The sequence below is a fragment of the Malaya genurostris genome, chromosome 2 (genome assembly GCF_030247185.1).
Source record: "Malaya genurostris strain Urasoe2022 chromosome 2, Malgen_1.1, whole genome shotgun sequence".
Classification (NCBI taxonomy): domain Eukaryota; kingdom Metazoa; phylum Arthropoda; class Insecta; order Diptera; family Culicidae; genus Malaya; species Malaya genurostris.
Genome location: NC_080571.1, coordinates 162,710,176 through 162,722,377, shown reverse-complemented (window position 1 = coordinate 162,722,377; position 12,202 = coordinate 162,710,176). Strand labels below are relative to the sequence as shown.

The following is a 12,202-nucleotide window of genomic DNA, read 5'->3' as shown; positions in this document are numbered from 1 at the left end:
TGATAATGGTCTATCCTGATATTGGCTAACAAGTTTGAAGCACAGAATTTGGCTACGATCACAATTTGTTTGATACTGTACATAATTTATAATATTGTCTTCAGACTCGCTTGGTAGAAACTTTGTTAAATAATACCAATTTCTATTGCTGTTCGTACTCAAGATCGGACGTGTGGGAAGGGCGACCTGAAGGGCAGTTATCTGCCTATTAGCTAGTGATGAGGTATTCCTAGTGGGACACGGGGCCAAAACGTCGGAGCCGTGATTTCATGTTCGAAAGCTTCTGGAACACTTAGTTTAAAAGAGATGAATGATAATGGTCTATCCTGATATTGGCTAACAAGTTTGAAGCACAGAATTTGGCTACGATCACAATTTGTTTGATACTGTACATAATTTATAATATTGTCTTCAGACTCGCTTGGTAGAAACTTTGTTAAATAATACCAATTTCTATTGCTGTTCGTACTCAAGATCGGACGTGTGGGAAGGGCGACCTGAAGGGCAGTTATCTGCCTATTAGCTAGTGATGAGGTATTCCTAGTGGGTAACGGGGGAGGTGCTAAATTATTGTTTATCTGATTGTTGCTATTTGGAGTCAATTTAAACTGAATAGGTCCTACGTATGGAATGTTGGATAAAACAGATACTTTTGGTTGTTTAGAAATTTTCATTGGTACCTGTGCCGTGTTAGCTGGAGTAACGTTCAAATTTGATTGCGCCGGAATGATGTGTTGCAGAATAGGAGTCGTTTGGTTGTTTCGTGCGGTATATCCGATGTCATTTGATCCATTGTCACCGTGAATAGGAATGAAGGGTCTGCTAGCGGTTGAAGTGCAAGCATTTCCAAACGAGGCGGTGGTGTTCGTAGTACCAGCTGGTTGGATGTAATTCGTAGTAGTTACAGTAATAGCAGTGGTAGTGGATTGATGTTGATTCGCAGTGATTACAGGTGTCATAGTGGCGGTCGGAAGTGGCAAAAAATTTGGTCTATTTGAGTGGGTTGTTGGGAGTACTGGTGGCAGTGTTGAAGAAGTCAGCGGTGGGCAAGGAGCGGTACTGGTATTGCAGATATTGGTGGTTGCAGTAAGTGGTGGGGATGGAGGAACAGTGCCGATGTCTACGGTGCTAGTGGCGATATCTATTGGCATAAGTTCATCAGCAGCAATAGTAGTTGGAATATCGGTCTCGATAGTTTCTGAAACAAGCGGAACTATAATGTTTGAAATAGAATCATTAAATACTGGAACGTCGACTTTCTGGATCTTGTCCGGTTGTGCAAGGGAGGGTCGGCCTGTGCTGCTTGTACGAGGTCGCTTGTTTTTGTCGTCGAGTATCGATTCAAATAGGTTGGTCAGATTAAGTTGTAAATCGTCAAGACGTTTAAGAAACGGAGCGCTATCGTTGATAGAACGTTCGGAACCAACTTGATCACGCAGCGCAAAACGGTGATTGTCACAGGGTCTTGCATAAGAATTAGAATACATGCGACAAAAAACTTGCATAGTATCCGTTAGTGTACTAATCAACTTCAGGGCAGAAGTAGTACGTTGAAGTATCAGCTGCATAGTTTCATCTGCATTCCTCATTGACGATTCCCGGCATTGTGAACATAACCAATAAACTCCAGGAGAATCACGAATGGTTTTTACGAGTGAGTTGTTTACATCGACGCACTTCACGTGAAAGCTTTTGCAACAGTAACGGCAAACTATTTAGGCTCCTCGCGAACCAGAAGAACCAAAACAAATACTAGCATCACATTTGCTTCTAGTCATTTTAATGAGCGGCAATCAAATGTCAAATGCGTGAGTGATTTGGGAGTAGACGTGAGTTGAATGGTATATGACACTATTTTGCATAAGAACGCAGGTTCGAGTCCTGTCTCTGAGCGTATCTTTTTCCAATAAATCATCTTTTCTGTTAGTTTTTCATTCATATGGCTTCTCCAATATATGTTTCCGCTCAGTCATTGCAAAAATTGAACTTAGTTATAGCGGCTTTACGTCAAACCAACTAAAATTAATAAATCGTTAAAAACAATTGCGTTTTGATTTTCCCTAACAATCTGCTTCTGGTAGGAAAGGGCAGACTATCAATACAACCTTCGTAGGGGTCTGTCGCTGACGATGTCCAGCCAGCGATTGGCACCTTTAAAGAACGACTGGCACCATTAACTCTCCAATATATGTTTCCGCTCAGTCATTGGAAAATAATGTTTACACAAATTTCATCTTAAAAAATTGACAACAAATCATTCAGACCCACAATAGGATTATTTGTTAAAGCAGATTATATGATTGATATTCCATCACCAGAATATTTGGGAAATATGACACAAAATCATAGAAGTACTCTAGAAAATGTATATCTACAAAACCAGTCATTGAAATGGCACCTACAACTTTTTGGATCACTCAGTATTTCTGGCATTGTATTGACATCTATAATATTCATTACAATTATTGCAAAATATTGTGATTCAATGAAAGTTAAACTAAAAATTAACATCAATGAACAAAAATATCTAACAGCTCCACCACCAGATGAAATTCAAGAAAATAACTCAATTCCGGAAATAAAATCACCATCACCTTTTCAGATGTTTCACCAGAAAGAATCATTGAAATTCAAAAATTTTTAAATATGCCAACACAGGAACGCTGTTTGAGACTTTGAGGACAAAGTCTTTTCAAGAAGGAAAGAGTTAAATAATTATCAACTTAGGAATCCAACAACAACAATTAAGAAACATAGGCAAACGGTACAAGAATTCAAAATATCAACATAACTTCATGAGAATCTAACCGACAATCTAAACAATAACATTAGTTGGTGGGAATAACAACAACCTGGAGCTTGAACCCCTGGAGCAGTTTTCCAACGGAATCAGTCTAGATTTAACCATTGTAGCAAATAGTCATAAGTAGTTATAAGTTAGCGATAGTAATAAAATTGATTTTTTAAAGTAATTTAGAGTAGTAAAATTATTAACTTGAATAAGCAATAATCGTGCAGAACTCGAATCTACTAATACATTCTTCGTTACTGGTATACATCGTGCATGTTCGTTTTATACATTCGTTTGTCATTCGTTCATTTACTTTACTCCTCGAATTGGTTCGAATAACGTCACTGCGATGATCGTTGGATTCCATTCTTCACGAAGCATTCTTCGTCTAATAAATTCATCATATCTCGTGAGGTAGCAGTAATGGGGGAGTGCTGGGATATTGTTCAACACACACACATATGACTATGGTACTAATACAGAGGAAAACGTCTTAATTTGCTTGTTTCAACGACAGCACGAACAATCATCGCGAATTAGGTTTTGATGATGATCGCAGCATGAATATTCGTTCCACATTCGCGTTACGTCCTTCGGGGGCTTGTTCAATACGAATATAAACTGTGTAGAAAAGGCCTTCGTGCCAGCAGCGATGCAACATCGGCTTCGTTCGCTCCCGAAAATACGAACAAGTCCGAATATCAGAACGATTATCGAACAAAGACGAAGGAAAGAAAACGATGATTGATGACGTTCGTTACATTTTCGATATTCGAGCTACATTACTTAATAATTCTTTGAATAACATTTAGAGCCTGATTTTGTATAATGTTGTTCAACGTTGTCCACTTTTCATTTTTTTCCTCCAATGCAAACGACCACAAGCTGTATGACGCAATCTGTTCCCAACCGCTCTCATTTCTTGGATACTTCTAATTCAACTGTGTTTTTCGACACATCCATGAGAGAAGAGATTCGGATCGCGCCCTCAAGTGGCCCCTAATATTTTTAACTTTTTTTTATTAATACAAAAAATAGATATAGAAGGTATAGAAAAACTTTAGAAAAATTTTCCGAAACCCGGAGAGCCGAATGTCACATACGATTCAGCTCGACGAACTGAGCAAATGTCCGTGTTTGTGTATGTGTGTATGTCTGTATGTGTGTTGTCAACTAAGAGGTCAAAATCTCAGAGATGGATGGACCGATTGTGATCAAACTAGTAGCAAATGAACGGTCTCCCCATCACCCTGAACGCTATTGAATGGTTTTGAGATCGGATGTTTACTTTTTGAGTTATACGAAGTTTTATGTCAAAATTTTTAGTTTTTTGACAGTATCTGTCATAATTGACCTTGAAAACAGAATATATTTTATTTTTTAGTTTCTGCTCCACTTTGTTTCTTCTGACAATAATAACATTTAACTAGTCTTATATCAAAAAAATTTCATAATGCATTATTTGTATTTCAAGTACAATTTTGATATTCTTTTATTCATCACTCTCTTTCATTTCCTCCGTACAACTTTTCTTTATGTGTATCCGAACTAAAATCGAATTCTTTTCGATTCTCAGTAACTGTTCGATTTTCAAGCTCTCTGGAGTTGTTCTCCCAGTTTCATTTGCGTCATCTTATGACCATTGATTATCGCTTGCAAATGGAAGTATACTCATATAATATATGGCATCTGAAAACTTCGGACGAGGCTGATAATAAATATAAATATGTTGATACAAATAAAAAGACTTCAATAATTCATACTTAAATATAGTGAGTTCCCAAGACAACTGTGTCGTTTAATCGCAATTGAATCCTTTTCAGGATTCACGAAAGAAGAATTGGGTCAGCGATTACGAATGACTAATCTATCCACTGCTCTGATGCTAGAGCACTTGCAACTTACCATGAGAAGAGGATTTTCCACTAGGAAAATCCATTTTATTTTTTCGTTTTAAAATAGGTGTGAAGTTAGTTTTGTTTACTTTTCTCATTTCTAAAATATTCAGTAACCAAGGTTATGTTATTCGAAATCAATAATTTATCTACTTGTGTTGCCAGTTTCAACCTTTTCCCAAGCGATTACGTTTTGACAGTACCAGTTACTGAGGGATAGTTAAATTTGCGATACAGTTTTGATAGACGAGTGGCAGGTCGTGTCGTTGATTCAACGGTTTCAATATTTGTATTTTCAAAGAAGCGAGAATCAGCACAACTACAGCTTCAACTAGGGGGTGAAACCATAATTCAGATCTTCACATTTATTTCTCTCGGGGTGTGGTTTGACTCAAAAGGCACCTGGGGATGACACATTAGGTATCTAAACCGAAAATTCCAACAGAGAATCAACTTTCTTCGTACAATAAACGGATCGTAGAGGGACAGCCCACCCAGGAGACATGATCAGGCTGTATCAAACAACGATATTGTCCGTAATGGACAATTTTTTTTTTGCAACATTGGCTAGTTGGCATCGTGCTGTGAATTTCGTGCTCAATTTTGTTGATTAATTTACGATTACCGAATAATCTGTAGTTGACATAGCTTTCAAAGTGATAAACTACTTCTAATGTATTACGGATAAGTGCTATTTCGACGATTCTATTCTTTATCGAACGATTTGTCAGTGATTTTATATTCATCGTTTCCCACGAGACTTGCTATTCGGTTGCTACCATTGTTTAGCTTCAGTGCCTTTCGGTAACAATGTCAAAAAACAATAAGTGCGGCTCTGACTCCTGTCACGGTTCTTCCGGCTCACGCAGTAAAAAGATTCGTTGTGAATTCAGTGCTAAATGGTTCCACCACAAGTGCGTAAATCTTAGCAATTCTGCAGTCAAATCGCTTCGTGACTGGCCTGGTGTTTGTTGGCTCTGCACCGGTTGCCGTGTTGCGGATAATCGCTCTTCGACGTGTACTGAAACAATTGATCTGATCTTACAACGCACTACATCTACGCTTAAACTCGTCGGATCAGTAATGGATACACTGCAGTGGTTTTGCAAAGTTTATTCATTATCTTTCTCTCGACCAAATTGCTCGCTATTCCAAAACAATGATAGTGCTGGCCCTTCAAAGATCGTATTGACGAATTACACTTTGATATGAGCAATCTATTCGATTCAATCGTCGATGCAACCAATAAGCGTCCCCGTACTAGTAGCACTAGCAGACCATCTCTAACGCAGCCTGACAAAATAGCGAAAGTCGACGTTCCAGTAACCAATCATATCTCGACACATATTACAGATCCTACCATTTTAGGTGACACTACATCTAATCACCTGCCTGTTGCCACCTTCGCCACCGTCGCTGATCACATAGCTCAACAGCCATCTGGAATACTTGTTTCCGCTGAAACTACATTTGCTCCATCTTCTGCTGAACCAAACACAAATAACGTTGCATTCAACACCACCACCACGATTGCCACTACTACACTTCCTCCCACCGCATCACCTGCTACTGCTACATTCACCACCGCCGCAAACTTCACGACCGCTACCGCCCTCACCGCCACCGCATCTCAACCAATCTCTTATGCCGTGAACAACGCTCATCTAGCTACTACTGCTGTTCACACTGTCTCTGCAGCTACTAATCACCTCAACTTGATCAACACCACCAACCATCGTTCAAACTTCGACGCTTCATCGAGCCAACCCTGTTACACATCGTCTAGTTACCATGAACCGCCAACCAACAATGTACATCACCATCAACGATTTGCCGTTCCATTCATGCAAACATCGTCTATTCATACTGCTAGTAACCAGTCAGGTATGCGCAATGAAGGCAGTACTCCAGTTTTAGGAAAGACACAACAAATTCAAAATACGACACACTGCCCACAGTTTGTAAACACACACACTTCTCGATGGACTCTCACCACTCTAATTACTGGCTCTAATAACAATTATGCTGCCATCACAGTATTGTCTGATACTGCTATCAGCCCAGCGAATGTACAACCTACTACCACTACATCACTTGCTAGCTCTGACGTAACATCGACTATAGCCGTAGCCATGCCATTCAATAACGAGAAGTGGTTCTATGTTACTCGATTTCTTCCTTACGAATCTGAGTCAAATATTGTTCGTTATGTGTCGGTTCATGCTAATTGTAATCCAAACCTCATCCGCTGCCATAGGTTGGCACGTCAAGATTCTAACATACGTCCTCTCTCATACGTTTCATTCAAACTCAACGTTCCTGAAGACATTGAAAAACGTATACTTTCATCCAACTTCTGGTCCGAAGGTATTTCAATCACTCCTTTTTTGGAGCGCAGATCAAACTCATTCAAGCGAATGACACTCAATCGAGAGTCTCCATTGACACTCACACCGAGGAATACTCAACGTTTTCTGAAGTGGGATACTTCGTTCCCCTCGCACCAGCAGAGCTTGCAACCAACTTATCCGCAGATTCGTCGTAAAACCAGTCCACACTCGTTTAGAATTTTCACAGAACCAGCTCGATTTCTTAAACGCTCAGCTAGTCCACAATAGCATCTCGATCAATTCGTCCGAGCAACCTGTACCATTTGAACAATCATACTCGACAGTCACATCGCTCAAATCGAACAATCGGACCAAATCAAACAGCCCTGATTTGATCATGTTTTACCAAAACGTAGGGGGGATTAATAGCTCTCTTATCGACTATAACCTTGCTTGCTCTGATTGTGTTTACGATCTATATATATATATATATATATATATATATATATATATATATATATATATATATATATATATATATATATATATATATATATATATATATATATATATATATATATATATTCACTGAAACATGGCTCAATGACCAAACATTATCGAAACAGATTTTTGGTAATGTGTATACGACAGGATAGACACTCACATAACAGCGTTAAAAAAACTGGAGGTGGAATCCTAGTCGCCTGCCGGTCAGAATTCAAATCACGCCAGCTATTTATACCGAACTGCAACTGTGTTGAGCAAATTTGGGTTGCTATCAGTTTCAAGAATCACACACTTTACCTCTGAATACTGTACTTGCCGCCTGATCGTGTCAATGATTCTGTTCTAATCGATCAACACTTAAAGTCTCTCTCGTTTATAACGGCACAAGTATCCTTGAACGATAGGATTATTGTGATCGGTGATTTCAACATTCCTCGTATCAAGTGGACCCGCTGTTCCTCTAGATATTTGTACCCTGATTCTACAATCTCGTCGTTATATTCAACAGCTTTAAAATTGTTGGATGACTGCAACACAGCCGGTTTAGTCCAATTAAATGGCGTTGGAAGCTCCAGCAACACTTGTTAAAATTTGTAACCATCACCCACCGCTTCGAATATATATATATATATATATATATATATATATATATATATATATATATATATATATATATATATATATATATATATATATATATATATATATATATATATATATATATATATATATATCCGTGACCAACCACCTATCACATCCAAGAACATCGCTGAATCAACATACAACAACTTTAGAAAAGGAGACTACACTGCTATGACTAATTTTTTCTCATCTTTAGATTGGAACTCTATATTATCCAATGATTGCAACTCAGCTGCAGTAACTTGGACTCATGTTGTGTTATACGCCATAGATCAGTTCATACCAAAAAAGACACCTCGTAAAGCAATCCACCCACCATGGTCTAATTCCGCCTTGAAAAAATATAAAAGTGCTAAGCGATCTGCCTTGAAGAAGTTGTCCAAATATCCTTCGCTACATCTCAGATTGCACTATTCGCGTTTAAACTACCGTTATAAACGTCTAAATAAGACTCTCTACCATAACTACCAACAGCGGATCCAGAGAAGTCTTAGAACGAACCCGAAAAGCTTCTCGAGTTACGTCAACGAACAACGTAAAGAAACGGGATTTCCAACTCAAATGTCACTTGATGGAGTGCAAGCATCAACATCTCCTGGAATATGTGATCTGTTTTGTAAGCATTTTAGCAGTGTTTTTTCGGACGAAATTTTAACTGATGATCAAATTCATGAAGCGACCGGTAACGTTCCTCTGCGTACTCCCTTCGGCTCTCATCCAATTATTACGACCACTGAAGTTAGCAAAGCGTGCTCCAAGCTTAAGTCATCATTCAGTGCTGGTCCTGATGGGATCCCTTCTATATTACTAAAAAGATATTCAAATGGTATTTTGGGTCCACTATCGATACTGTTTAATAGTTCTTTGAAAGCAGGACATTTTCCGGCCATATGGAAAAAATCATACATTTTTCCCGTCTTTAAGAAAGGCAGTAAAAACGAGATATCAAATTATCGTGGAATAGCGGCGTTATGCGCAGTATCCAAATTATTCGAACTAATCGTCTTGCACTTCATCACACATAATTGCTCAAACTATATATCTGAAAGTCAACAGGGTTTTATGCCGAAACGTTCTACTACTACAAATCTCGTATCTTACACTTCATTTATCATAAAATCCCTGCAAGCGCGACTGCAAGTAGATGCTATATATACCGATTTCTCTGCTGCTTTCGAAAAGATCAATCACCGGATCACAATTTAGAAATTGAGTAGACTTGGAATCAACGGACCTTTTCTTAATTGGCTGTGCTCATATTCAACCGATCGCGACATGTCAGTGAAAATAGGAGATTGCACTACGTCTCCATTTACGGTCAGTTCCGGAGTTCCTACTCTACCTAAACGATTTAAACATTTTGCTAAAATGTATGAAAATGTATCAAAACGACATTCAACGCATAGAAAATATTCAACATAAATTTATTCGTTTTGCGCTTCGCCAACTACCATGGAGAGACCCCATAAATCTTCCGAGTTACCAAGATCGCTGCAAGCTCATAGATCTCGAACTACTGTCCGTTCGCAGAAATGTGTTCAAGGCAGTTTTCATTGCTGATCTTCTCCAGTCACGAATTGATTGCTCGGAGCTGTTACGCTTGCTAGATTTTGATATTCGTCGTCGTTGTCTTCGAACTCATCCTTTCCCACGCATTCCTGCCGCCAGAACCAACTATGGCTACAACGAGTCATTTGTCAGTATGTGCCGAGTGTTCAATAGCTGTTCAAGTCAGTTCGACTTTCATCTAACTCGTGATACTATCAAAAAATTGTTTAGCCGAACACTATCTCTTTAGAAGTTTATCGTTTGTTCTAAGTACTTAGCTATGTAGTTATAATAGTTAATGATGTGCAATATGTTATAATAGTTATTAATATTAAATGTATCATTTGGATATTCTGTAATCTGTTGGTACAAAAGATGAGGAGGTTTTATGCCTACTGTAGACATAGTGTTAGATTGATAATAACTTATCTCCAGTGGGCTTTTCCCTGCTTCAGAAATAAAATAAAATAAAATAAAAATATGAATGCTTCTGCTTCCGATCCGCCGCGAACACCCATTTCATTAAACTGGAAAGAATTCAGTATCGTTGTTTGCGTATTGCCTTAGGTTGCATGCAGTCAACTCATACGATGAGTCTCGAAGTACTCGCGGGTGTCTTACCGTTGAAAAATCGATTCTGGGATATCTTATATCGATTGCTAATCCGATGCGATATCCTGAATCCGAAGGTGACTGAAAACTTCGAAAGGCTTGTCGAGCACAATTCTCACACCCGCTTTATGTCCTTGTATTTTGATTACATGTCTGAGAACATTAATCCTTCTTCGTCTGTTCCCAACCGTGCTCATTTCTGTATTTTTCGACACATTCATGAGAGAAGAGATTCGTGGAATCCCGGATCACGTATACCTTCAAGTGGCCTTTAATATTTTTACCTTTTTTCATAAATATAAAAAATAAGTATAGAAAAACTTTAGAAAAATTTTCCGAGGCCCGGAAGTACCGAATGTCATATAAAAATCGATTCAGCTCGACGAACTGAGCAAATGTCCGTATGTGTATGTGTGTGTGTCTGTATGTGTGTTGTCAACTAAGAGGTCGAGATCTCAGAGATGGCTGGACCGATTTTGATCAAACTAATCACAAATGAAAGGTATTCCCGTCACCCGTGGTTTTGAGATCGGATGTTTACTTTTTGAATTATACGAAGTCTTATGTCAAAATTTTCAGTTTTTTGACACTATCTGTCACAATTGACCTTGAAAACAGAATATATTTTCAGACTTAGATTCCGCACGGTGATACCTATCCAACAAGCCATAGATTGTTAAAATTCGTCTATTTTTAACGGATAGATTTTAAATATAGCAGTAGAAGTTTTGAGCGCTGTCTGGCAAAGAAATGCTTGGGAGCAACAGAAAACACGATTTTTTTTACTGTTGTATACATTTGTTTCTAAGTACCCAAAAGACTGTGTACAGCATGATGTTTTGCCTCGGACTGATTTTACCACGGTTCGTTTATGCCATATGTAAACTCTGGTTCCGGAACTACAGGATGATATGTGAAACGAAATTAAAACTGTGTAACTCAGTTTGCTCGTAGATGGCTGAACCGATCTAAGATTCAATTGAAATCTAAGAATCATCTAAGATTCAAATGAAAAGTTTTTAGATTCTGTAAAACATCTTGTTTCTCAGTCAGCTCCAACCTCCGGTTTCGGAGATTAGGATAAAAATGTCTATTTCTAATCAGGTTTTTCGGGTTAGCAGATTTGGATAGTCGATAACCAAATAAACTTATATCGTCATTTGGGGGTTTGGTACCTCGTGGGTAGCCATTTTGTGCAAAGTGCACATGACTTATTTCTAGTTTTTGCGTTTCGTCTTCGACTCATCAGTGCATCAACAGATTATGTTGAACTGCTGATGCAAAACCCCCGGATCAACATAATCCGCTGAGCAGACGTAAAGTTAATGCATTTTGCAAAACACTTATTTGCACCGAAGCGCTATGTCTAACCTGACGTGCCGAAAGAACGAAACAAATTCGACGGCATACTGACCGCTAACAGATTTTCGTCATTTGGGGGTTTGGTACCTCGTGGGTAGTCGTTTTGTGCAAAGTGCACATGACTTATTTCTAGTTTTCACGTGTCGTCTTCGACTCATCAGTGCATCAGCAGATTATGTTGAACTGCTGATGCAAAACCCCCGGATCAACATAATCCGCATAATGCGCATAATGTATGTAGCAGAAACTTTACGTCTGCTTAGCGGTTCAAATTGAACTGTCGAGTTTAGCACTAAGCAGTTCAATTTGAACTGCTCTGCACTGATGAGTCAAAGACGAAACGTAAAAATAATGAAAACGGTTATGTGCCTAGCACAAAATTTGGCTAACCCCTAAATGACCATACCTGCATCGTCTAGAAATAGTCTCAAACACGTTTTCGTTCGGCACGTCAGAAAAGACATTGCACTTCGTTGCAAAACAAAAAGTGTTCTGTAAGTAGCAGAAACTTTACG

At 38.6% G+C, this 12,202-nt stretch overlaps 1 protein-coding gene across 1 annotated transcript; it reads right to left on the bottom strand.

Moving 5' to 3' along the window:
- Window positions 1-212: 212 nt before the first annotated feature.
- LOC131428957 (uncharacterized) lies at window positions 213-1,589 on the bottom strand. Its single transcript, XM_058593013.1, has one exon. It carries the CDS (start codon window positions 1,587-1,589, stop codon window positions 213-215), a length of 1,377 nt encoding a protein of 458 aa, XP_058448996.1.
- Window positions 1,590-12,202: the final 10,613 nt, after the last annotated feature.

Excerpts from the sequence above, each read along its gene's own strand:
- LOC131428957 (XM_058593013.1), bottom strand. The coding sequence starts at position 1,589 with ATGAGGAATGCAGATGAAACTATGCAGCTGATACTTCAACGTACTACT.